At 46.8% G+C, this 27,346-nt stretch overlaps 1 protein-coding gene across 1 annotated transcript in view; it reads left to right on the forward strand.

The window, feature by feature from the left end:
• The first annotated feature begins 942 nt into the window (after positions 1–942).
• Positions 943–27,346, forward strand: part of KCNJ3 (potassium inwardly rectifying channel subfamily J member 3) — a 58,862-nt gene continuing 32,458 nt past the window's right edge. The window contains exons 1-2 of the mRNA XM_075029093.1: positions 943–1,730; positions 7,251–7,467. Coding sequence (XP_074885194.1) covers positions 1,053–1,730; positions 7,251–7,467 — 895 coding nt within the window. The 5' untranslated portion in view covers positions 943–1,052. The remainder of the gene's footprint in view (positions 1,731–7,250; positions 7,468–27,346) is intronic.

The following is a 27,346-nucleotide window of genomic DNA, read 5'->3' on the forward strand; positions in this document are numbered from 1 at the left end:
CCCCGTACTTCTGCCCAAGCCCTCCTCAGCCCCGGGCTCCCGAGCAGCAAGCATGGCGTGCCTTCATCCCACCCGCCCTTACAGCTGGCTCCGTTTCACCGGTCTGCTCCTTGAACCACAAGGTATTTTCCATAAATGCGTATTTTCCGTAAACCTGAGCTGATGAGCCCCTACAATCCCCTCCTTCGATGCCTCACAAATAGTTGCTGATGGACTATTCGGTTATTTTGCCTGCACTCATCGCCTGTGGCAAAGTCTCTAACTATGCTGTTTACTCTTCTCAAGAGCTTGGTTGTCTTCTGTGCTTTTGAAACATGCCCACTATTTTCAGGGTGACGAAAAACGGCTGTTGGCGACCGAGAAATACTCAAATCCACCGACTTTAACACTCCCCCGTGCTAGCCACCTCGAACCCGCACGACCTCTACGTGGCAAACCTGCCCAGTGGTACGGCCGCAAGGCCAAGCTTTCCCACAAAGACACGAGGGGAAATTTTCAGCCCTCCGCGCGTTATTTCGGGCGGTTGAGTTTGCAGAATTTTTTCGCTCTTCCTAACGGGTGTTTTGAATCCCCTTAACTATCCCTGCCGACGACAGGTCGGTCGTCCTTTTGGGGGGGGGGGACCGACACGACACCCCCCTCCTCAGCAACTGAGGGCCGCAGAGCCCCCGCCGCGTGCTCTTCGCGGCGCTCAAGGCTTCTGAAATTACAAAAAAAAATAAAACGAAGCACGAAGGCGATCTCCCCCCCCCCCCCCCCCGGCTCCCCTCACAGCCAGGTTGGGCGGGAGCCGCAGCACGGCGCGGAGGAAGAAGCGCGGAGGGACACGGGGGTGAGGCGCGGCCCTGAGGGGAGAGAGGGGCGGAGCGCGGAGACAGAGAGGGCGGGCGGGCGGGCGGTGCCCTGCCCGGGGCCGCGCCGCCCCTGCCGCCGGCTCCGCGTGGGTGGCGGCCGCGCAGAGCGGTGCCTCCGCGCCCGCAGAGCGGCGGCGGCGGCGCCGGGCCGGGGCCGGGGCCGGGGCCGGGCTGTGCCGTACCGGGGCGGAGCGGAGCATGTCGGCGCTGCGGCGGAAGCTGGGGGACGAGTACCAGGTGGTGAGCACCTCGGCCAGCGGCGGGGGGCTGCCGCCTCCCCGGGCGGCCCCGCGGGGGAAGAGGCAGCGGTTCGTGGACAAGAACGGGCGGTGCAACGTGCAGCACGGGAACCTGGGCGGCGAGACCAGCCGGTACCTGTCGGACCTCTTCACCACCCTGGTGGACCTCAAGTGGCGCTGGAACCTCTTCATCTTCATCCTCACCTACACCGTGGCCTGGCTCTTCATGGCCTCCATGTGGTGGGTGATCGCCTACATGCGGGGCGACCTGAACAAGGCGCACGACGACAGCTACACCCCCTGCGTGGCCAACGTCTACAACTTCCCCTCCGCCTTCCTCTTCTTCATCGAGACCGAGGCCACCATCGGCTACGGGTACCGCTACATCACGGACAAATGCCCCGAGGGCATCATCCTCTTCCTCTTCCAGTCCATCCTGGGCTCCATCGTGGACGCCTTCCTCATCGGCTGCATGTTCATCAAGATGTCCCAGCCCAAGAAGAGGGCCGAGACCCTGATGTTCAGCGAGCACGCCGCCATCTCCATGCGGGACGGCAAGCTCACCCTCATGTTCAGGGTGGGCAACCTCCGCAACAGCCACATGGTCTCCGCGCAGATCCGCTGCAAGCTCCTCAAAGTAAGTGCCGTCCCGCCACACGTGCCCCCGTCCTGCCGGCCCCCTCCGGCCCCCCCGAGCACTCTTTCGGCAGGAGAGCTTTGCTGACCCTCGCCCCTACCCGGGGCTGCCCCCATCTCCCTGCCACGCTCTTCAGGCTCAGCCGTCGGGCACCAGATTTACTCTCAGCCCTCTGAATTACCAGCAGCCTTGTAGGGTAATATTTATATTCAGCACTGGCTTTACACACGTAGTTATAGATTTCTACGAAATGCTAGGTTTCTCTGGGAAGTAAATACTTTGTAGCTTGAATTCCTTGGTGTGCATTTTAAAAGAAAGCTGCTTGCCCTTCTGGCATATTTCTGTGCTTTCGGGCAACAGTGAGTCCAGTCAGGCAGAACTTTATACAGTGCGTGAACTTCATGGGAAGCAGAATGCCAGGGTTGGATATTTAAAAATTGTGCTAATGGCCCCGTGCATCCAGGGAAAAATTGGGTGTTTATTTGAGACTCGCTACAGCGGCTGCATATACATCGGGGAGATGAAATAAATGTGGAGTGGGTGGAAGGGGATGGCTCGGGTGACGTTTGACGCATGCAGAGCATCCCGCATGTTTCTGCAGCTGGCAGGGGATGTGGGTGCTCTGCAGGGGCAGGCAGGGTCCCCCTGCCAGGGGGGGGACCCAGCCTTGGACTGCTGCCCTGCTTTCTTCCCTGCTCCTCTGGCTGCCCCCCGTGGAGGGATGCTCATCCCTCGCCTGCCGTGCCCGGATCCGGCGAAGCAGAAACGCGTTTTGCTCGGAGGCTTCTGAAGTTGTCGTGTTTTGGCCCAAATAAGTGTTGCCGATGGGGATTTTGCAGGCAGGATTGTCGCTGCGTTCAGTGAGGGTTGCAGAACCCCCACTGCACCCTGAGCTGTGGGGGAGTCTGTGGCCAAAAGGAGGAGTGGTGCTGGCACCCCACAAGCTGGGTGGGGGGGGAAAAAGGAATGTAAAGAATCTCCATAATTTCGCTTGTCTCCTTCCTGCTGTGCCTGGATGATTTCTGTAGCTGGGTCCGACATCGGTGAAGACGCACTCGCTGCAGCTGACCTGGAGGCATCTATTCCTGTTCTTCTCTTTTTCAATAATCAGCTGGAATCTCAGTTACGCTTCTCCCTGATATGAGCTGTCCCTGATTGTTTCCTCCTGTCACAAGTTTAGATGGGTAAATTGAGTGACGTGCAATTAGCCTGGTAAGTAATCGTCCGGTCTTTAGAGGGCACCACGGTGACCCATCCAACTGCCTTGTGTGACGAGGCTGTCCTGACTAAGGAGAGGTCGGACTGTCACATTTAGCATAGCTCTTTAATAGCTTTAAAGAATCAAAATGAGCCATTTCCATTCCAAATTTTGAAAACAGCCCTTTTTGTATCCAGAGGTGCCGCAGAGGGAATCTTAAAAGTTGGAGCTTAAAACTTAGCCTGGCTCCCAAAAATGTCCTGAACTTTAAATATGTGAAAGAGCAGCTTCATAGCCATCATTTCTTCTGGTTTTGTGACGGCAGAGCTGGAGTCAGAAGGATGAAGGTTTTGCAGCTGTTTTAAAAATAGCAAGAAAGCGAGAGGAGCCCAGGGAACTCTGCCGTAGCAGCAGCTCAAACAAAGCAAGCTGTCCTTCCATCCTGGGGCATCGTTCATCTTCGGAAAAGGAAAAGTCCATCCGTGTGGCACGCCAGCAATGCGGGCACTGTCGGCGCTGGCGGCTGCGTCGTGGCCGTGGTGGCACGCTGTGCTGCGGGCATCCCACTGGGCCCCAGCCTGCAGGACCTCTATACACGGGCAGCTATAAATGTGGAGGGAGAGGGAGAAGAGTAATAAAGGGGTAAAATATGGCTGTTCTGTGGTACAGTTATAGCTGGCTCTGCGCATCACCCACCAAATGGCTCTGCATAGTGCATCCTTTTGCTGCTGTGGGGCAGCAGTGCTTGGTCTGGCCTCCTGGCCCAAAAAAAAAAGAGGGAGAAAAAAAAAAAAAAAAAAGGATTGGAGCAGGGAGAGCAATCTCTCGTCTTGGGGTGCTGCCACGCATGGACAGCCTTCCCGGCTTGCAGGAGCGCGAGTGTGTGGCGGGGAGGAACTGCTGCTTCAGTGTTTCTGCTTTGGTTTGCATATAACCTTTATTGCAGGTTTATTGCAAAATGGGGAGGGAGGAGTTAATTGTAGGGTTTTCTACTGAAACGCTTCTTTTTTGGTAAAAAGGTTATTCTGCTGGCAAAATCTATGTAAAATTGAAACCCCAATACACTGTTTTTAATTTTTTAATTATTTTTTTTTCCCCAGTAAGCTTAGACCATACTGGAGAAAAAAACAAATACAAAACCTGAAAAGTGGCAAGTTAATGCAAAGACTCATTCATTGTAATATTCACTTTTTTAATGAATCTCTAGGATTGCAAAGAACTTGCATGAAACTTGGAAGCTCTGTACTTTCCTCCCTACGTTACACTGAGTCAAAAAGAGTCACTCAAGGTCATTTCTTCCTGCAAATGTATTGGCTCAGATAGCAAAATAGTCAATGGTACAAATTCTCGCACCCTGCCTTGGGTTGAACACTGCCTGTAACTCAGGGGTAGTTGTAAAATAATATTTGGGTTTTTTAGCTCTCAATCTTTATCTCCGTTCCCTCAGAGCAGAAGCAATCATACTTTGTGTATATGACTTCACAGCTGGATAATGTAACACCTGATTTTTACCGCAGCTGTAAAATAGGAGGGTTTTGTGACGGACGTGATAGATTCGCTGGGCATCCTGTGTGCTCCCGTGCAAGCGGTGGTAGGGTGACGGTGCCGTGGGAGTGGAAGCAGGGTCCTCCCTAACCCTGCAGCAGCAGTTACAGCTCATGGCACCCAGGCAGCAGCCCACGCGTTTTTAACCTTCCCCATCGTTTTCTTCCCCCATCTGTAGTTCATGGCTCTTTCTCTGGAGTTCTTGTCCTTTGCCGTGTCCCTCAAGTACCCCATTGTCTTTAACTCCCTTTTTTCCATCACTACTCCATCTGTTAAGATGTCTGTTATAGAGAAATTTTTTGCAAAATAATAGCTCACCCTGCTTCTTCATCCTCTCCTGTGCATTGGTAGGGGGGTTGGCTGGTTGGGTCAGACTAAGATTTTGAGGCAGGTATCACTGGGTGTTCCTTGGAAAGCATCCGTGGAGAAGTGCCACGTAAAGCCAAAACATTTTGGACAGTCGCGGTGGTAGCTGAAGACCTAAATAGAGCAGCCAGCGAGCAGACCTCGCAACGATTTTACAGCCAGACCTTGAGAGGACTTCCCCAAACCATTAGCGTTCATAATGAAGCCTGCTGCGTGCCAACTCCTGATTGCATTTCGTTGGCTCTGACCCGGGGCCACCCTTTTCCTCTGTCCCAAAGGCGAGCTGGGAGGACGGGTCTCGGTGTCCCCAGCACGACAGTGTCACCCAGAAATGAGCCAGCCTTCGCCTCCCCTGTGGCTATAACAATATTGTAGGGGCATGGGATGGCTGATGGACATGGTTCCCTCCCTAGAGCTGCTCCTTGCCCTGCTTACGGGTCTTATTTGGTGCTTTGCTGGTGTTTTTTGCCTTTTCATTGAAAAGTAGACTTCTCTCTGAAGAAAGAACAAACAAAACCCTGCAGGCAGGATATTTATGCAGATGTGCTCTAGATGTTTCTTGGCTCTGATGGCTTTATCTGAAACTGCATGGTGTATGCTGGGATGGAGTAGCAGAGGCAGGTGTGATAAATCTGAATTTTCACACACAAAAATTGAAGCACATCTCTTAGCCGGAACTTCAGGGCAGTGAAACACATGATTGTTTTTTTGGGATTAGATCTTCAAATCCAGCCACCATTCAGGGAAAATTTTAAAAATAGAAACCAAATCCTAAGCGAGGCGCATAATCCGGTTTTGCTCTGTCTGCTGCCTTTTGCTTTTAGGCTTCCAACTGCTTCCGACCCCGGGGGGCTTGGCCATAGCTATACCCCTCGTGCCCTCGCTGGGGGCTGCCCTGCACCCTGGGAGCACCCAGCATCCTCCCACCCACTCCCTCACAGCTGCCAGTGCAGGGCTTTTTTATGGAAGGCACGGGACTGGGTTTCTTTGGGAGCCACTGGTGTCACTCGTAGGGACCCTGATAGTCCAGAGGTGATGTCTGCTCTGGTCCCTGTCCAACGGGGCATCTTCCCCCCCAGCCACTCCCAGTTACGCATGTAGTGTGGCAGATCTGAATAACGAGGAGAATGGAAAGAAAGGAGAAGTTAGAGGAAAGATTATGCTTCTTCCTGCAAGCATAATCGCCCTCCTGTTAAAAAAAAAAAAAAAATCCTATTTCAAGTCAGTGGTATTGCTCAGTATGGGAAGTTTTACATCAGCTCAAAGCATAGGGAATGATGGAAATGCATCTCAAGTAGTGATTTAACGTTGGGTTTTGGCTCTGTAGGATGACTACAACAGTTTGTAAAACTTCTTTTTAAAATCTGAGTAACAAATAATGGAAAATTCTATAATAAAAAGTAATGACCAGGAAGGGCTATAATGTTCTGTTCCTGCCTATTCATAACACAGGGAGAAGAAATAGAAGCCGGAGAGGGAGCGTTTGGGCAGGGCTGTGCTGATTACAGTGCTCCTCACAGACTAGGGCTGCAAAGCGTAGCTTCCAGCCAGGCACACGAGCCGGAGCGCTGAATTTGAGGTTTCAGCTCTAGGTGTGATCTTATGGACTTGTTCTGTAGCTGTTAAATTGTCGTTTATAGTGTCTTAGCAGGCAGCTCTAACTAAAGCGGTAACAGCATCCCCTTTGCTGGGCTTCTTTTGTCAAAAGGGTGGTGATCCAAAACCTTCCCTGGAGAACTGTGTGCTCAGCTGATGTGGGGCCGACATTAGCTGTTCTTAGTCAGCGTTGAGGCCTCCACTCTTACGGGAAAAGCTGGTAATTAATCTTATTGCTGCCACTTTCCGCAAGGAGTTCATGGACAGTCCCTTGTGGGAGGGACCCTGGAGCTGGCTGTGAGCCCTCACCTGTGGTCACTGTGTTGCTGCATGGATTTGGTGAGGTTCGGGGTATCTCAAGGGGAGATGTCCCCTTGTTTGAGCCCCCGGGCAGGGGACCCTGTCTGGGCACACTGGTTGTACAAGGGCTGGTGTGCAAAGCTGGGTGAAGGGCAGGCTGGATGTGCGCCGGCTTCATCTTCTCCTCCTGGTGGGTGATGCTGCAGGTCGGTGGCAGAGCCATCGTTCATGTCGGTGGCCGGCGGTTTTCCAGGGCTCCTATGTCAGTGAGCTGCAATTGCAGTAAGATGTGTGTTAGAAACAATTCGTCCTTGCTCTGCGCGGCCAGTGCTGGACTCCCACGCGTTTCATGGCCATGTGGCTGGACTGGGGTTTGCCTCGTGTGGTGGGTGCTGCAGAGTGCTGGCAGGGATGTAGGATGCTGTCGGGGTGCCTCGGTGATGGCTGCTCCAGCGGTGATCTCTCTCTCTCTCTCTCTCTCTCTCTCTTTACCTCTCCCCTCGCTGCCTGTCCAGTCCCGCCAGACCCCGGAGGGCGAGTTCCTCCCGCTCGATCAGCTGGAGCTGGACGTGGGCTTCAGCACAGGGGCTGACCAGCTTTTCCTCGTGTCCCCGCTCACCATCTGCCACGTGATAGACGCCAAGAGCCCCTTCTACGACCTCTCCCAGCGCAGCATGCAGACAGAGCAGTTTGAGATTGTCGTCATCCTGGAGGGCATCGTGGAAACAACGGGTGAGTAGAGAAAGCAAATGCTCCGTGAAAGCAGATGTCGCCCTGCAGGTCTTACCGTCCGCCTTCGAAAAACTGGGTGCTTCAGATTGCCCCTTAGTCCAACCACACGGTCACATTTTGCAAATGCTTCGAGATGGCCAAAGTCGTATTTTCCCCCAAAGTGAAAATGTTTGAGGGATTTTTGGCAATGTGTCTGTTACCAAGGCGATGCACTTCGGTGCTCCCAGCAAGCGGCAGGAACCTCCCTCACTGCGCGGGGATGCCGCGGCGGGGTCGCCGCGGCGGGGTCGGGCATGCTGTGATCCCCATGGCATTGCCCATCCGGCAGCGATGCTGCAGCTCCGGCCAGGGCTGGGGGGCAGGTGCTCCCGCAGGCAGCGAGCACCTCACTTTGCTTCCCAGGCTGCTGCCTGCCGCGTGAGAATGCTTATTGGGGATATTCAGAATTTCTTTGATCGTTTTTTCGGTCCGTATGCTGGTGCCCGAGAGGCTCGGGCTGCAGTATTTTAGTTACTCAGCTGGGTACCCAGCGAGGCTCAGGGCAGCAGAGGTGAATCATCTGTGCTGTTCAAGAAAAGCTCCCTGATATTTCAAGAAAAGCTCCCTGCTGTTAGCATAGTTGGCTTGTGTAAGGATTTTGGGGCTGACATGCAGACCAGAGAACTGCAGGTTGTTTTTTTTTCTCCCTAGCAAAACTGTTTTCAAACAGAAATGATTGAAGAAAAGGAATTTTGTAAATAGCTCATTAGAATTTTAAAACAAAGTGGTGTGTTTGTATACTTCTGAGTTTATTTTTGTAAATATTTCAGACTTAGAAATTATGACCAGAACAAAAAAAAAGAAGAGGTATTTTCTGGATCTATAAAGCCTAACTCATATAAGCTTGCAGATTTTGTGACCTAGTTTCGTAAGATGAGATGAATATTGGGTAAAATAGAGCTGAATGTGCTCTATCTTGATAAAACATGGAGGGATGAAAGGGTTTTAAAGTTAAAAAATCTTTAAAAATGTGAGTAAATGGAGAGGAGGAGAGTATAGAGCTGGAGGGCAGCTGGACTGGAGGAGAACCAATATCCGCGATGGCAAGAGCATGTACATACAAAGATATATCAGTGATGGCAAGAGCACGTAAATACAAAAAGGCAGGTGCTTCAGGTGGGAGCGAGGAGGCAAAAAGCCTTGCTTTGTGGCACTGCCTTTGGCGCAAGCACTGGGGCTTTATTATAAGCTGCAGCATTCTCACTGATGGTTTCTAGCAGGTAGCTTTTGCTAAGCCTGGCTCAGGTAAGGAAGACAAGAACAGACGCGAGGGAAGGGGCAATCTCATCTAAAGGATGCCCTTTTTTTTCAGGAGAGGTGGACACTTAGTAGGTTTAAAGCTTGCAGAAAGTCAGGACCCATCTCTCTATCCTGGTGCTCTCCCAGCAGATTCTTTATTGGAGTTTCCACCTCCCCTGTCATTCACCTTAAAGCCAAAACACTTTTGGCAAGCCAGAGGTCTTGCTCTGGGAACAGGCAGTAACCTATGTACAGAAACATGTGCAATTTGTGTTTATGAATGTACATTGTATATCAAGAAAAATGGGGAACGTTTCGTATGGGTTATGTACCTGAATACCTCTACTAAGGTTAAAAATGGGTTTAATTCAGGGGTAGTTTTCTGAGAAGTTGAGTCTGATACTATGAAGTGTGACCGCTGGAGCTGGGCTGGCTGAAGGTCAGGAGACATCAACCTCAGCACTGATAGTACATGTTATGCAAAACAGGGTTCTTCTCTTTGTGGAAAGAATATGTTGTAGAAATCTTCCATCTAAGCTATCTTGACTTATGGTTTGCATCTAACAGCCCACAGCCATCCCAGAACAGAAGCAATAATTTGAAGGGGATTATTAGAAATACTATAAAGTAGTTTGCAGCGTGCTTTGTTGGCTGTTTTGTAGATAAAGCTGGTAAGAGACTCGGTCTGTGCTTTCTTCCTCCTCAGTGTAGGACAGTTACCTGCCCTCACTGTAGTGTGTACATGATGTCAGAAGTGCAATACAAGTCTGAAATGTCTGCTGGCGTGGAAAGAACAGAAATAACTTCCAGTTGTTTGGAAACCAGGGTGCTATTTTTGGTTAGGTGTAAAAACGATGCTTGTTTTTTGTTTGGGTTTTTTTTTGTCTCAGAAGATCAGCGAGTAGGTCATACACTTGAAAAGGCTTTTCCAATTAATTTCGATTACGTGTGGCCAGAGGGAGAGCGGTGGTGGTGCCGGTGGGTCTCACAGGGGCTGAGCGAGCCCGATTGATCTGCGTGTGGTTCAGGAGAGTCCTGTGGATGATGAATATGTAGCCTGCGGGAAGTAGGTTGGAGGAAGATTAAATAAACTGTGGTTGATTTGCAAATGAGCCGAAGTTACAGCTGCAAGTGTTTGAAGTGGGGACTGATCTGAACCGAATGGGAGAGGGGTTTAGGGTTTCTTTTTGTGTCTGGTCTGGTCGAGCCCAGAAGGACCAGGCAGAGGTCAGAGCCAAGGCTGAGTGGAGGGGAAGGTTGAGTTATATATGGGATGACTGGTGCTGTCGGCATCAGCCCAGCCGATACTTCAGGCGTGCTCCTACCTGCCTTTCAGCCCTTCCAGCTTCCCACTTGGTACAGAAGTCCCTTCTGATGGCTGCTGTCTTAAACCTCGGCTGTGTTGCCTTATATTTTGAGTTTCAAAGTACAATCACAATGTTCTGGTAGTCCTGCTGGGAGTGGTATTTAATTTAATTACGAGTGAAACCTGCACAGGTAGGACAGCAGCCTCCAGAGAGCAAGTCTCTTCTTCAACCCTGTTCTTAGGATGGGTTTCTCTTGCATCCCAGGGGTAAAATAGAGGTTTACTGCAGAGTGAAGAACTTTCTACCTTTCAGCCTAGAAAGCTGCCTTTGTAGTGGTTATCCGTTACCCTCCTATCAATTACTGCATGAAAAAAAAATCATCATAGTTTTATATCATTAATTAAAAAAAATTCTGAAGTTGAATTGGATTTCAAAACTCAGAAGACTATATTTCAATGCTAGAACGCAATGAAAATGGATTAATTTGATGCAGTCTTGGCATTTGGTTTCTTTCCAAAGGCAAGAGGTCCAAAAGCCAAACCGAAGTCGGGTAGCGATGCGTGCCCCTTCCCGTGCTGATGTCGTGACAGCTGTATCCCTGTGCTGCTGCAGACCAAGGCAGCATTCTCCATTAGGGCATCTTCTGGGAAACCCCACTTGGGAACTCTTTTTTGAGTTTAAAATTGGCTCTAATGTTTTCCTATGAAAGTAGTTAATTTCACTAGGATGTCTTCATTCCCAAGTGGGGAAATGTGTACTGAGCAGAGCAGCAGTTTCAGGAGAAACTTTCCCCCAGCGCTATATGCGCTGCTTGGCTTCTGTGCTGTGTCTCCTGACTTGACAACCACTTCAGAGGATCTGGTAAAGTACCATGGCTTCTGCACGTAGTCATTAGAGCAACCTTATAACACAGCCTATTTTCTAAAGCTGCTGTCTTTTTTTCTTTTTTTGTAAAATTGACTTGAAGAGCATCAATACCACGGAGATAGATTGTTTTCTTACCTGCCCCAGAAATGGAGCGCAGAGAAATTGCATGGTTTGCTCCCCACTGCCAGGTCCGTACAGCGTACCGCAGCGGAGCAGCCCCTGCGTGAGTGTCCTGCCCTGCCTCTTTGCTAATGGTATTTTGTAGCATATTTAATGGAGAAGGCTTTGATATTCATCAAAGTTCTTCAACTTGCAGAGTTTAAAGGGGGAGCTAGTGCTTTCAGCCTACACTCCTAGTTTGTTTTCCAAGTAAATTATTTTCTGTGTCTGTGTGAAAAGCGCTGTGAAACTGCGCTGAGATCTACAACATCCCTTGTAAAGAACCGAGTTACTCATGCGCATCTCCTGCGTCCTGTGGAGATCTGCCTGCCGCAACATCAGGAATTAGACAGCAAGAGAATGATAATAACTAACAAAAATATTTATTTCCGGGAATACTCTTAGCACTTTTTTTCTTCTGTTTGTACTGACATGACAGAAGCGGCCTTTAGTCTGGAACTGAAGGAGGCAGAAATACCTGTGAAAAATAAATGCAGGCTTCTGGCTCAACATATAAATATAAGAGAGAATTAAAGTCACTGGAAGGATCAGTGGGGTGGATTCAGCGCTCTTTGACGTGTTTTGAAATGCTTCAACCTTGAACTATTCTATAAATCATGATTTCAAAATATATTTAGCAATATTGTCGCATTTCTGCATTGACATGTGATCGTATGGTGCCATAGGGAGGCATATCATGTCAGTTAGGTTACGCCAGGGCAGCACAATTTAAGGGTAAGTCATCTGAAGGATCCCATTTACTTTGCCATTTCCCATGTTACTCCTGTTCTAGCCCTCCAGTATTGCCGTCTGGTGCAGGCCAGGGTGCACGTGTCTTACAAATTATAAAAAGTATTAGAAGGTATTGAGTATTTCTAATATAGCCCTTGTATTTATAATAAATAGGGATTTAGGAGTCCTAATAGCATTTGATTTGAGTCAGCTCTGTCTTTTCATAGGGACTTAGAGCCTCTTGGTTTTCTTTAGCAGATGCTTATGAAGACTTTTTTTTTTTCTTTGACTTTGTTTTCTCCTTTAATCAGTTGACTTGTGATATGCAATGTTACCAAGGGATTTAGAGAATTAGTAAATATATACAATAAATCTTGTTTTGACTGTCTGCAGGGAGAGTACAGATTTTTTGGAGAAGTCTAATGAGTTGTTGAAGCAGGATCTTCTTGCTTATAAATCCCACTTGGCTGATTAAAATCACCGTTTCCGATGCCTTCTCTCATTAAATCATATAAAAATGATTTTTCATAGATGCCTCCCAACTTGATTAAGTTAATTTACTGCCTCGTCACTGAAATTTTAATTTCTGGAAATATAAACATTTCTTTATGCTTTCCTTGCCTTCCTTAATTACAGCTTTTAGGTTTTTTAGATAATACCACGTGGAAAGCGGGAGGCGGATCTAGCGCATCTCTAGAGGGAAGGAAGCCGGGGTCTTCTGACCCTTCCTGGGGGGAGCAGCAGGGCTGAGCTCAGCAGAGCCTGGCTTCCCTTCCCAGAGCAGGGGTGTCCCTTTCTAGCCCTTTCTTTTAGGAAATAGAAGCAAAATATCTCAGCAGACAGATTTTTTTTTTCTTAGATGGTCACGGGAGGGGTCACGGCCACGGATGCTTTAGATGACCACAGGTGGCTCCTGACTCTCCTCTCTACCTCCTGCATGACCCACAGAATAAAACTCACGCGTGGGGAGTGCTCGGTCATCCCAAAGCCAGACCCCAGGAGCTTTCCCTGGGAATGCTGGAGGATGCTCAGCGCTGGCTCTGGGGCTTGGTTTATTTCCATTTTTTGGAGTGTTAGTCAGCGACGGGAGAGTTCCACAGCTGAGATGTTCAAACGGCTTTTCAGAAGCCGAAGATGCTTATGATTCATAAGGGTAATTGCTAATCATTTAGGATTATTTTTGATATATATTCAACCCCTCCATTATTATGATAACATATAATTTTGAAGGACACTCAAAGTGTTTATTTTTGAAACCTATTGTCCAGATTTCACACTATTGTGATGGAGAATTTTAAGCTCTGTTGTCAGCAAACCTTCCCGGTGATGTTCATGGGGAGAACAAGTTTTGACTCTTACGCTGGGGCTTAGCCTCTGCATGCATTTAGGAGTACATAGCCTTTTACAATTGCTGTAGTATCCTGCGACTTACTGATAAGCTGCTGAAATTGCTAAAAAAATGAACAGTTAATAAGAACCTGAAACATACAGAAACCTGGCAGGAATGGTATATGCATCCCCTTTCAAAACTCATTAAATGTTATTTTGGAAACCTTTTAACATCATTTTCTGATTAAAGATATCAAACAGCCTTCCAGGCCTTTTAATTAAATAAGTAGAGATGGAATCAAAGGCATATTCCACTAGTTTTACTTTTAAAAACATGAATAGCTTGAATTATGAAACTGCGTCTCCACAGGAAGGTTTTTCTCAGAAACAGATACATGGGAATGATTTCAGAACCAAAACAACTTGAGCAAACGAAGAACTGTAATACAGATCTGAAAGCTAATGTGACTCAGATAATTTCTAGGGACATTTAAAAATATTTTTCCTATGCGTTATTCTCAAAGTGGCTTAGCTTTAAAGAAAACCCAATACAAATTTAGCAGCTTTAAAGGTGGAGCATAAAAAATTATTCTGTTTTTATCTTACCATTCAGATTTGGGTGTTTTTGTGCAGATGTGGGCAAAGTGTTGTGGGCAGAGGACAGAGGAGAGGGAAAATACTCTGCAGTTAATGGAAGAGCTTACCAGAATCAAAACATTGCATCACTTGATGCGGTCATATGCTATCATAAATTATACCTTGTTCATCCTCTCACTCTTCTTCTCCACTGTCTTACACTAGTTTTTGTGACCAGGTCTTGGTGTCCATAAGATATCATCAATCTCATTGTATTGACAGGGCAGAAATTTGGATGGAGAGGTAGAGTGAGGAGCTCAAGATCCAGAGCAGACTCTTGCACAGCATCGTGCATGCCGGCGTTGCTCCACCATGGACGGGTCCTTGTTCACTCTGGGTTTGCCTGTCTGGGTGAGGATGGCACGAACCCGTCAGTAGCTTGGGTTTTGGTGGAGTATGGACCTGCACATGTGTCATGGACCTGTTCGTCATGGTCTTTGGCAAGGGATGAGGGGAGTCCTCACCTTCTGCATCGGTGGGAGGGGACCAGGGTCTTGGGGACCCCCAGCCAGCTTTCACCAGGGATAACTTGATGGCTAAATTTGCTTAGAAATCATCTCTTCGAACCACTTGTCTGCAGAATATCACAGAATCACAAATGGTTGAGGTTGGAAGGGACCTCTGGAGGTCATCTGGTCCAACCCCACGGCTCAGACAGGGCCACCTAGACCTGGTTGCCCAGGGCCATGTCCAGTCAGCTTTCGAATACCTCTAAGGAGGGGAACTCCACCACTATTTTAGTACCACGACATCAGTAAGGCGTGTTAGATGGGAAGGCAACAGGAAAAGAACAATTCAGCAGTTCTACAATAACAAAAGTGCCTTTTTTTCTTTTTTTTCTGAGCATAACCTAAACATGATAAAATAGCCATTTAAAAAGTTGTGGTCTTAGCAGCTCAGCAAATCTTTTTCCAGTGCTACCATTATACAAAATCTGTTAGTGGAAAAAACAATATTTGTTGGTCATGCAGGCAAACACGTTTGTCACTGTCAAAGCAAGGATGTGCTGAAGTTGGGACCTCCATCGCCCAGCTTCCCTCTGCCCCCCCTGCAGCTGCTGCTCAGGTGCAGCACAGCCAAAGGGCTCAGCTGGACTAAAAAAGGGAAAAAAGCATTTTTTTTTAATGCTAATGAAAAGATGTAAGGTTCTGGGAAAATGCAGCAAAAGTGTATGGGTTTGTGTGCTATTTCTAAGGAGGCACAACTGGGAAAGAACAGTTTTGGTAACTGCATCCGTTACGTAACTTGCAGCCGTTGTATTTTGGATAACGCATCCCCCCTCCTGCGTAAGGCAGCAATTCCCCGAAGTACTGAATTTCACTGCATAAAGCCTGTGTGGCTCTTTCTCCTTTTTTTTTTTTTTTTCCTTAGATCTCTTTGGAGATATAGAAGAGAAAAACGGTAGTGGTTTTAATCTGGAGCTCTGCAGGAGCTTTCCTTTTACCATATATAATCTGAATAACTGGTGATTCATCAGAAGTCATGTCTTTGCAAAAAATACTTGTTCACGCTTAATCAAACAAAATACAGGCTCCTTGAACGAGCCTTCTTGTGCTGATCTTGTGCTGTGCGTGCTAGCACAGGCGGACTTTGTGCCGTCAGTCTATACATCTAGTTCAATTTTTTCCATGAATAAGTATTGGAGGGCTAAGCATGAGCTAGTCATCTCTGGGGGAGTGACATGTGCAATCATCCAGAAAACTCAGGAGCACTAAAACTTGATCTCTGATATAAATCTGTTCCATGCCTCCAGGAAAGTGAACGTATCTAAGAAGAAAAACTACGAATAGCTGGTTCCCTGCAAGTGTGCGAGCTATGTCCCTTCTGCAGCTGGAACCATGGGGGTTTGGTTATGGGGGTGCCGGAGGGGCAGGATCTCCCCGGTGGGGCTGGAGGACAGTGTTAGCACACGTCGAGCCCTGGAAGATTGGAGCTGTTGCCCGAGTGCTGGTCGGAAACGTGTGGGAGGTGAAGGGCTTGAATTTTTCAGGGAGCAAATGCGATGTGGCCGCGCGGGGTGTTTGGTTTCTCATGCTGCAGTGCTGGGCAGGGAATACTTCACTCCTGTAAACCCACCAGCAGGCAGGGACGTGGAGATGCTGCTTGCTAAATATAGACCCGAATTGCTCCTCTCTGAGAAATTCATGAACGAATAAGAAAACTCTACAGTGCTCAAATTGTGCTGTTTCTAGCCTGGTTTTTTTCAGTTAAGCATAAAATGGAGGTCTTCATTTTATTCTTGTCCTCTTACCATCACTGCCTCTCCTACTGGGTTGTATAAATGATTTAGTGATTTTTCGGTATTCCTGGATAGAAGAAATCTTTGGCTACAATATCCCTGGTATTGGAGTTGCAAGGATGCTGTTGTGGATCTGCGCTTAAAGACCTGTTTAACTCATGTGCATGTATGGGTTGTGCCAGGATCTGAATTTGAGCCCCCATCAATCTGAGGGACATTTTATTTGCCCAGATCTGGAAGTGGGGCACAGCATATCTTAAAGAAGAAGGTTCCTCCAAAATAGTTTGAGCTAAGAATGAAAAAACTCATCTGAGGATGGCTAATTTGATCTTAATTCAGGAAACATTTTAATTGCTGATGCAATTGGAAGGACTGGTTTTGCTGTGTCCATATTTTCTATAATGGCTCTTTCCATGGTAGCTCTGCTTGGGGTCGTCCCCAAATCTCTGTTCAGTACCAAGCGGTTTTGCCCTGAGACGAGCAGCTCCTCCTGGGCCGAGTGCGGGTGGTGGTCGCCGAGGAGGACACAGCTGTCTCAGAAGTTTCTGTCATTTGCGTTAAATGACTTTATTATCCTTTAACCCTGCCCAAATGAAGCCCGCAAAAGTGTCACTTGCTAATACTGATCTAATTTAAATCCAGGTGGGCCAAGTTGCCAGTTCCTGTTGCTGCATTTGCGCAGAACAAGCACATCTGAGCAGCGTCAGGAGCAGCAGCGGGAAATCCCTGTGCCTGAGGGTCCGTGGTGTTAACGCCCGAATGAGGCTGCCTGAGGCGTTGGGGGGACTGGGCCCCTTTGGTCCTGGACCCCCTCTGACATTCCAGGGGTGGTCAGTATAAAGGACAGAGGGGTTAATTTCTGAGTGGCAGTGCTGCAGCAGGGACCACCCTGGAGACCAGGCTGGGGCTTCCAGCAAGGCTATCGCCTTCAGTGGGATTTAATGGGAAATAAATGGACAATCTTCCATTTTCTGTTGGTGGAGCAAATGTATTCCTACTTCCAAGAGCTGCACTTTTCAGCCATTTCCTCATATATTGCATCTTTCTCATTTTTTTCCTCTAGTTTGTTGATATTATTGTAAAATAAATTTTAAAAACTGTATTGTTGCAGGCAGTCCAGTGTTCTACTCAGCAGCCCTGTTCCTCTGCCTTAGAAGGAAACTAAGTTCATTTGACCTGATTTGCTCTGACAAACCCATTTTCGCCCTTGCTTGCAACCTTGCTATCTTCTAGCTGATGAAAACTGTTTGATTACTTTGTGCGGTGTTTTCCCGTGATTTGAAGTTAGCCTGGTGGGGCGTAATTACCCGTCCCTTGCCTGGCCTCTGGATCTGCGTGCTGCTGTGCTGCTCTGTGCAAATGAAGGGTGGTGGGTGCGTTGCGCACCGTCCGCTTCTGAGGCAGCGGAGGAGCGATGGGGTGGCAAATCAGCAAACAGATTTCATCATATCAAGGGGTGAAAAGCAAAGATGGAAATACTGATAGTTCCTGGAAAAGGCTTGCAGCTGGTAGCCAGCTCAGTGAAGCCCTTCTAGCTTGACTTCAGTTTGTAAACTGGGATTAATTAGTATTGCATTGATGCAAAACAAGGGGTTAGGGCAGTTTGTACTTTGCCATGTTCCTTTCTTTCACATAATCAGAAGTGTTCTTATTTTCAGAGTTAAAAAATCCCTTGCACCTTTTCATTACTTGGAAATTCTGGAGAGTCATTGCTGAGCATCAGCATCCTTCAGTCTTCAGATGGCTTTTCTTGCTATTAAATCTTGTTTGTTACAAACCCAAAGGTTTTTACTCTTTTGCCTGAGAATTCAGCTATGAAGACTTGCTTGTTACCGAGTACTCCCTAGCTAGACCTAGTAATGAAATCCTAAGCCATTCACATAAATAAGCACAAAACTGTTGTTATCCTACTGTACAGTGGGCTCTTAGAACTATCCTTAGGAGCAAGGGGCTGCCTCAGGAGTGGCTGTAAAGTGACAGCAATCAGATGAACTATTTCTTACCTTTTCTGTTCAGATGCATTTTTTTCCCTATAGATCAAGGCTCATGATTTGCTGTAATCTTTGCAAGCATAGCTACTGCAGCTTACAATTTACATCCTTCTGATTGTCATAGTATATACACACAAATTTTAAGTAAACTGTCCTAATTCAGAAGGGCATGGAGCAGGTGAGGCCATACCGTGTGTCAGTCCCCCAGCCCCTTGGCATACAGCTATACTATCATATTATTAGTAGGATTTTCCTAAATTCTGCACTTGTACAATGACGAGGAATGATCTGCCCAGGGATATCATGGGAGGGTTTGTGTGTCTGCATTGCACGGAGTTTCCTTGGGATTTTCTCAGCCAATGAGCACTTTTATCAATCAGGTAGCAGTTTTCTTTTAAGGGTGTTAGGGGTACATGATGGTGGGAAGGAGGAAGGAGCGAGCCTGACCTTCCAACATTTCCTACTTTTATGTGATTTCTTGTGGAGTTCACTATGAATTGTTACCAGGAAGAGTGATAGTGCAAATTTCACTTTAATACTAATGAAAAACTTCAAAAATACCCTTCAGGAGGTTCCAGGATGCATCTGAAGCATCAAAGATTTCCATGTGTTCCCAAGAAGAAACTAAGTGCTCATTCTCTATCTGCTTTGGTTATTAACAAAGACTTTCCATTCCCTTTAACTTTTGCATAATCGCTTATGTAGGCTTTTTAAATTTGTATTTTAAATTTGTTAAAAATTTTAAACTTGTTAAAAATTTTATAGGTATTTTATTCTATATTGTAATTACTAAAGTGACAATATTTCACAACCCCTCCGAAGGCTGTCGATGGCACGGAGGCACTAGGATGAGTTTCAACTCTTTTAAGAGAGTCTCTTGCTGCTTCTTTATGCTTATCTGGTCAATTTTGTTGCTTGATACTGGGCCAGATCATAGGGTGATAATGTAGTATAATAAATATACTATTTAAGTATATATAAGTAACATATGTATAAGTATATAAGCATAGTAAATTCAGTCCTTTAGAGCTGTAGAGGAGGTGGACACCTCTGGCTGATGTACAAAGCTGTGGTCCATAGCATATAGTGTATTTAGTGTATTTGGTGTTGGCAGGGTGCAAAGGGATGCCATGTCCTCATGGCAGGCTTTTAGCTGCTGGCGTGAGTGTGTGTGTGTGTTTGTGCGCATGTGTGTGTGCCATGGGAGCAAAGAGTACGTGGAGGTGGAGAAGCAGACCTGTACAGCCTCTCGCCAAAAAGATGCTGCTTTTATTTATGTCAAGAATGTAAGTTGAAATCTGGAGTGCAGAGGAAACCTGTACTGTTAACGATCTCCTGGTTAACCACTATGGTAGAAGGCTCTTGTGAAGATCTGTTTCTTTCATTAGGTACAGAAATGCATTTTCTTTCTTATTTTCCATTGCTGCAGCCAAGTCCCTGAAGACGCATTCTGTTTTAAGTTTTTTCTCATAGTGAAACCTTGATATTGAAACTATACTAAGAAAAGTGTCAGGAAAGAGAAAAAAGGAGGTTTTTTCCCCCACTGTTTCAAATGTTGCACACGTGCCGGTCCTGTCCGCACATGCACCGTGCCACGGGTGGGTGATGTTTCTGTTTGCTAGGACAGGGACTGCCATTTATCTGGGTGCCCTTTGCACCCAGGCAAACCCGGCATTTCTCATAACGGCACTGACAGTCAAAATCGGGCTGTGCCTTTGAGGCAGGGAAGGAGTGCCCTGAGATACCTGAAGTTATCACTTTTTTCTGAAGGACCACCCAGCTATTCGTATTTTCACTGTAGGTGGCATGTCTTAGTATGGTTGGGAAGGCATCAAATAAAGTCTTAAGACATCAGCAAAGGCTTTAAAATAACTCGTTTGCGCACCAGTGAGAATTTAGCTTCCAGGAGTAAGTAGGAAAAAGATTTGTGGTACACAATAGAAGACAAATGTGTAGCAGATTGTTAAAAAAGACATGTCTCCAAGCATATTGATAATGTACCTTGCATAAAGCATTCAATGATATATTCTGTATATGTATCTTAATTTCTGCTTTAGGTAGAGAGAGGTTATTTGATGGAAAAATAGATGGCCATTATCTAGAATTTGTTTCATGCTGGGGAAAAAAAAAGAAATAAGTAGCTGCATTTCACCCTTTTTAAACTCAGCCTAAGCCTCTCCCAACTTGGGCTCCTAAATGAAGTGCAGCAAAAAGGGGACGTGGGTTTTGCCGTGCAGGGCTGTGACCTTCCCAGTGGGAAGGATGGAGGGAAGAGTCCTCTGGGATGAGGGAGGAGGGGAGGGATGGCCGGCAGGACCGTTTGAGAAGACAAACAATTAAATTAAATTAAACCCATTAAACTTAGTTAAGATAAAGAATTGTCTGCTGACTCTGTTTCTTGTTAGGCTGCATTTTATTAATCATGGACTTGCTTGTCTTCATTGCTCCTGAAAACTCAGTCTGTATAGCCTGGCGTTTCCCTGGTTTTGTAGCTGCTGGGGAGCTGCCCGGGAGGACGGTGGGGTTTGGGTCATCCTGAATCCTACGATGCCTTTGCTGGGACAGTCCTAGCGAGGAGGCTGGGGCATCCCCTGGGTGAGACCACAGACCAGATGGATGTCCCATTGCCCATTTGTCTCTATCATCAGAGCTGAAATGAGTCCCTAGAGCTGCCCTGTTAGAAAAAGAATTCTCTTTTTGGGATGGGGAAGGGAAAGGAATTCTCCTTTTGGGAAGGAAGACAGGACCTGCAAGCGAGAGATGAAGTCTGCATCCTACATGTCCTGTATGGATGTTGGAATTCAATTTGGAAACTATTTCAGTGTTGGAAATCAAGGGCACAGGTCCTGGGGCTCACAGAATTAAAAATATGTCTTTGAGATACTTAGCTGGAAAAGAAAAAAATAATGAGCCAGCGAGTGTTTCCTGATCACTGTGCCATCTCAGAAAACAAGTACTTTGTCACAAAAATTCTGTCTTCTAGGTTGAGATTGAGATTGCAAGTATTTTTTTATATTTAAAAGTCTTACTGAGTCAGTTGTAAAATTTCCAAAGCCCGGTTGGACAAGGAGGGAGGTTTCCTTCTAGTCCCCAGGACCTGCAAAAGCCAAGCCTTGTGGGGAAGGTTCGGCGTGAGCAGCTGCAGCATCTGCCTGATGGGGAGTGCCGTTGTCCTGAACACAGTGTGTGTTTTTTCTGCTTTAATGCACAATGTTGTTCTTCACCATTAAGTACCTTCTCCAAGAAGAGAGCTTGGTTGTGTTTGTGGTTGGTATTTATACATCTGCTGGTTTGGTAGCCCTTTAGATGTATCCCAGAGCATCCACCTTCTGCTATGCATGGTTTTCAAACACCAAATACTGTCTTTTTAACTTAATACTGAATGGGCAGTAGTGTGCTAACTTCTCCCCCAGTTCTGTGTTGTCTGAGATACCAGCTCACACAGCGAGTCAAGCAAAGGAAACATTTTACCTTGTCACACTAATGTCCTCATTTTAAGAACCTGATGTTAATAAATTTTTTCTGCATCCTGTGAACGCAAGCACCCATACCCTCTTTGTTTATATGTAAACTAATGTGTCCCACAGGAGAGGAAGAACAGCAAACCCTTCCTATTCTGAAAATACGCTTATGGCATGGAAATAGAGTTGCAGAGAGACACTGGCATGAATTTTCCTCATGCTGTGTGCAGGGCAGAGCATATGCATCCTATACTTGCACCAGTGGACGGCTTCCTGGGATGGAGAGCACTGTTCGAGCGCGCTTCCCCAGACGTGCATCCACTGAGGCAGGGGATGTGCAGCTGGGTTGGTTCCTCGGGGCGCGTCCACGGCTCCTTCTACAATTCTTGCCCCGTGTCTCTTGCAGTGCCAAGGCTCCTCAAGCAGAAAGGCAGCCGGACACTGCTCGGAGCAGCGGGGGAGGTTTTCTATGCGTGTTTTGCTCTTTTTAAAATCATCTTAAATGTTCCTGGGGTGGTGGGCACAATCTGTATCACAATTTGCTGAGGTTTTTCATCCTGAAATCTGCAGAAGGCTGGGGAGCAAGAGCAAATTTAGGTTGGGCTCAAAAAATGAACTTAACATAAATGCGGTGATTAAAAGACAAATATGTGTTCGTCAAATTGTAGAATATTCATTTTTCTGCCTTTATGTGAAATAGAAATAATAAAAAACCTAAAACTAAGAATGACGTTTTACAGCAAATGACTAAATCGTTGTTCATTGAAATAGCAAATGCACTTTTCTGTTTTAATAGTGCACCTTTAGGCAACTGGTTTGAAACCATTTGCAATTTGTCTGCCCAGCTGGCACATTGGACTGGTCCTAACATTTTGCACTGTTTCCCAGTGCTTATTCTGTGCTTTTTGACTGCAAGCCAGTAAAAGCCTGTCAAAAAGCAGTCTGTTCTGGTCTGCTTTGCTTAGCCCAGATGTAAAGTAGGTGTGTAGTTGTCTTGTTTTTCACCCCGTTGCAAAGCTGGGTCTGTCTGGGCAGGGTGATTGCTGCTGCTGGCACTTGGGGCAGTTTATTGCTGCTGATGCTCGGGGGCAGAGCAGGGACTCAGGGTGGTCCTGAACGCCCATCAAGGTTTAGGATGTGTGGTCAGATGGAGGCATATTACCATTTATAGTGGGCTCATATTTACAAGAGTGTGTTTATTAAAAAGAAGAGGAAAATGTAATTCAGTGGGATTAGGAGAACATAATAAAGTAGATGTTTGGGACGAGGAGCGAGGTCACTTTCTGCATGCTGCTGAATATTTTAATATAGCTGTGAATTATTTACTCATAGTTTTAGATACTCATTAAAAGTACTGTCTTTAGTGAACTTCATTATTAAACCTATTCTAATGTTTTGTGTCCCACATCACATACCTGTCATTTGATGTGTAACAGTTGCACTTACCTGGAGTTATGGTCTATTATTGCATTTTTTTGTTTGTTTGCTTGCTTTGTGTGAAAAAAAAAGACTCCAGAAAAGATCTCCTGGTTTTCTGTTTGGAGAACAGCTGTCCAAAATCCCAAGCCTGCTTAAAGAGCCGCTATCCCACCTCTCCTGGGAGGCAGGGTCTGGTATAGCCGTTAGCATTAATGCCATAATTATCTCTGCCTGACCTGTGTGAGGATCAGGCTCGATATCCTGTACCCATGTGTTTCCGATGGTTTGGTGTGGCTGTGGCAGCTGGTGATGCAGCTCCTTGTCCCTGTGTAACCCCTCGTACTGGACAGAGGCTGTTAGGTGCTGGTCCTCACATCCCACCCATGGTTCTGCACCAGGACCCACACAAAGACTCCTTTCCTGAAGCAACACCCTGTGGAAACAAGCCTGAACATTCCCTGTCCTCTTGACTTTGGCATCTGAGTCCAAGTACATAAAAGAAGACGTATCCGCTTTCTTTTTTTAAAGCCATCGGCTTTGGCAGCAAGACAAGACCTGTCAGTGTCCTCATCGCAGCGAGCGGTGCACGTTTTTCTCTGTTTCTCTCCAAACCTTGGTGGGGAAAAAAAAGGAAATATCTTCAGTTTGGGGGCATGCAGCTCACTCGATGTTTCGAAAGGGAAATCCCCAAGCCCAGTGCTTGTGAGATGGCTCATGGCAGCCGTGCATCGTGTCAGCCTTGGGGATGCTCAGGGTTTGGGTCAGAGCTCGAAGTGTCATTAAATGTGTTTTTTCCTTCAGACCTGGAAGAAGTGGTGAATCGGAGTAGGTGATGCAAGCTGCCATGTTCTATGGCAAGGGTATTTGCAGTCTTACCTACATGGAGAATTGTGCTTGACTGAAAGTAGAACCCCTTGGTAATACTGAAAGCTTAGTAAGCATTATGTTCTTTACATTTATAAATACCCAGGTGGCCTTTCCTTTTACAGTTTCATATATGGTGTTCTTGATTTTTACATAGCTGGGTGTGGGGCAGAAATGTGTTTACTTTTGTTTTACAGCTTTTTTTTTTCTTGTTTTACAGTTTAATATACGTTGTTCTTGATTTTTGCATAGCTAGGTGGGGGGCAGAAATGTTTTTTTCCTGCACTCCATCACACTTCTGTAATCAGGAGGGAGCAGGCTTTCCTTGGAAGGTCTGCTGAGAAAACACCTTTGTGGCAGTGGTCGATGTCTCTCTCCCAGGCTGCGATGGGGTCTCTGGTCCCCGTGGTGCTCGGGGGGCTGGGGCTGCTCTGCTGTAAAGAGACTTATTTTCTCTATTGTATTGAAGTCTTAGCCATTAATTTTATGTAGCAACTACTTTCCTCTCCTTAGTTAACATACCGTATCAACTGGCAATGCAGACTTTCCCTGGATGGTTACCCTCATTAAATTATTAATGACATGGTCAGTATTTTTTGTCAGCAGCCAATTGATACCTCTTAAGTATTATTTATTTATCTATTGTTTAAATAATATTCAGCAGGGTACCTGCCTCTGGCAGATGTTCTGTGTGCTTAAAACCTGGAAGACATGCCCAGCTGTCTTCTCCATGGATACCTGTTACTTGTCCTGGATACATTTATGCTCACTATTCTTTATTTAGAGTACTGCACAATTGTGACTTTTTACTAAATATTTCAGCTCCCAGCCGCTCCCTCCCAGGTGGTTCCTCATACACTCCCTCACCTGAGGGATCATGAATTACAATCCAAGAAAAAAGCACGTTAAATATCCCAGAAACCTCTCCCATCAGCATTCTGCAAGCCAGAGACGAGGCCCCTTCTAATATCATTTCTGCATTCAGAGTGCTGAAGGACACTTGTTTTTTTCTAAAGAGCTTATCTCGGGTTTGCTTGCTCTGAATTAACGTGATTTACTGGGCCGTTGAGGTTGGCTAAAATGCGACTGGGACATGTGCTGCTTGGGGAAGGCAGTGTTGGAGAGCCCACCTGGGTGGTCGTGCGCCCAGGGCTTTTTCTGCTTACAACTACAAATGCTAATTATAGCAAAGCTCTCCCCATCCGAAACCTGCGTGCTGGATTTGTCGTCGGTGTGGAGATTGATTGTCAAGCCAAAACTCGTAATCGCCAAGCAAAAGGTGTGTTTAGATGAAATCTTAGAGCCACACTAAAAGAAGAAGCGGTGCCCCGGTTCTGCGGAAAACAGGAGCGTCCAGGCGCGGGGGGGATGCCGTGCCCCCAGCATCTCTCGCTGGTGCGCTAAATGGGGTTATTTTGAGTGACCGTAGTTCTCACCTTCTTCCCCAAAACTTCTCTGTGAAGGCTTGCTTGTGTGGGGAGCAGCACGGGGAGCCCTCAGAAGGCTGGCAGGTAGTGAAAGCAAACTGCAGCCATTCCCTGAGGTGGAAAACTGGTTGAACCCCAATATTGCATTTCCAAATGGCTGAAATGGCTTTCGCAGTGCAATTACGGTAATCACTGAGCGGCAATGCTTGATGTATGTTTTTGAAAAAGACTTCATTGGCATGTAATCCCGACTTCTTCCTTGTGATTAACTTCTTTGTTTCTTTTGACTTTTGGAAGTTTTGAAACACGAGGGACTCTTTGGGGAGCGTGTGGGGAGCAGGCTGCACTGGCCTGAGCGAGGGGCTTTCTGTGCCGTGGCAGGGCGGACCCTTACAGCTGAGCATCAGTTATATCCCAGAGCAAATCAAGCAAAGCAATCCTACCCGAGTAAATAACTCCAGCCTCCGACTCCTCCTAGCAATCCGTAACTGGGTCACAAAACCTGGGGGTTCATCTACGAAGGAAGAACCTCAGCAAGGGTTCGTTCTTTTGCCCGGAGACAGAGGGATAATTTGCAGCCCACTGCTGCTGCTTTGTACTAGCTGCGGGGCTCACACGTAAAATAGTTGTACTTTCTGTTTAAAGACTTGTTATGTGTCTGCTTTTTTTTGCTGAGCCAAGGTGAGATTTAAGCTAAAGAGGACAGCTGTTTTAGCTGCGTGTGTTAACAAAATCAAACCTTCACTAAGTGCTACTTTTAACTAACTAGATTATGATAAAATTGTTTGGCAGGAAGAAGGGGAAGAAGCCTGTCGTGGGTAAGATGCTGGGATGTTTCAGGAGAGTACTGGGGAGAGTCATCCAAAATGTAATCAGGAGCTCCTGGATTTTACGGAGGGGAAAACCGTGCTTGGGCTGAAAATAGTCCCGAAGCTTTTCCAGCGCAGGGAGGAGAGCATCCGCTGGCTGGGTTTGGGGGAGAGGAGAGCGGTCCGCAGGCACTGTGCTTGCGGGGCGCAGGCTGGGAGGCAGCTTGTGGTAGGCTGTAACACCCTCCCTCGTGGGGGCTGTTCCTCCTGCCTCCCTTCCCTGCCCGTTTATGGTGCTTTGGGGGGGTTGGAGAGAGCAGCTAGAGAAGCAAGCGGTGAGGAGGACAGCCTGTGTGCCCCCCCGGGATGGGGCAACCTGCCGGCTGTACCGCCGGCTGCATCCCTGCATCCTTGCGGGCATGATGCTCCAGGGGCTGATGGGACGAAGCCCAGCTCCAGCCTGCCTGCTGGCTCTCCGCATGCAGGGGCCATCCTACGTTATGGAGACATGGTTTGACTAAGTTATTTAAGATTGATCTGGTATTGGAAGCATCCAATAAAGATTATTATCTTGGCTTGTTATACTGAATTAATCTTGAAGTCAAAAATAAACCCATTAGCAGATGCGGCTTGCTTCAAACATTAATGCATTATTGTTAAATGGCAAACTATGGCTGCAGAAAAAGTTTATTAAAAAAAAAGTTGAAGAGAATCATAGGATCATAGAATCCTAAAAAATTATTTGGGTTGGAAGGGACCTTAAAGACCATTTAGTTCCAACCCCCCTGCCATGGGCAGGGACACCTTCCACTAGACCAGGTTGCTCAAAGTTGGCCTTGAAAGGAAGGTGAAAAACAGGCATCTGATATTGCACCCACAATTCTCCATCCTTTTCTGTTCTGCTTGTACGAAATTTCCAGCTACACTAGAAATAAAGGAGGTACTGAGAAAACTTGCCTGTATGGGTATCTGCAGTGGCTGCAGAACTGAGCACTTTTGATCTGACCTGCTGCTGGCATCTCACCTGACAGTGACTAAAAGAGTTCAGGTAGGCTGGATTCATGGAGGTGCAAAGAACTTTTTGATCCGTGCATGTCATCACGGCATTGGTAGAAGATGCTGGGGATCCTGGGAACAGCTGCTTCCTCCAGTTGCATTATTTATTACAGGTTCATTGTCTCTTTTTTCTTACTTATTAACTCTGTGTAGGTCTTCAACATATTACTTGTGCAGTAGATGAATAAATCATAAAACTCGCTGCATAGCAAACTCAACCCTTCTGGTTTGAGTAATGGTGTATAAACCCTGGCTATTTCAGACTGAACCTGGGTAAGTTGATGTGAAGGGTGGTAGGAGATGGT

This window comes from Buteo buteo, chromosome 5, assembly GCF_964188355.1.
Source record: "Buteo buteo chromosome 5, bButBut1.hap1.1, whole genome shotgun sequence".
NCBI classification, from domain to species: domain Eukaryota; kingdom Metazoa; phylum Chordata; class Aves; order Accipitriformes; family Accipitridae; genus Buteo; species Buteo buteo.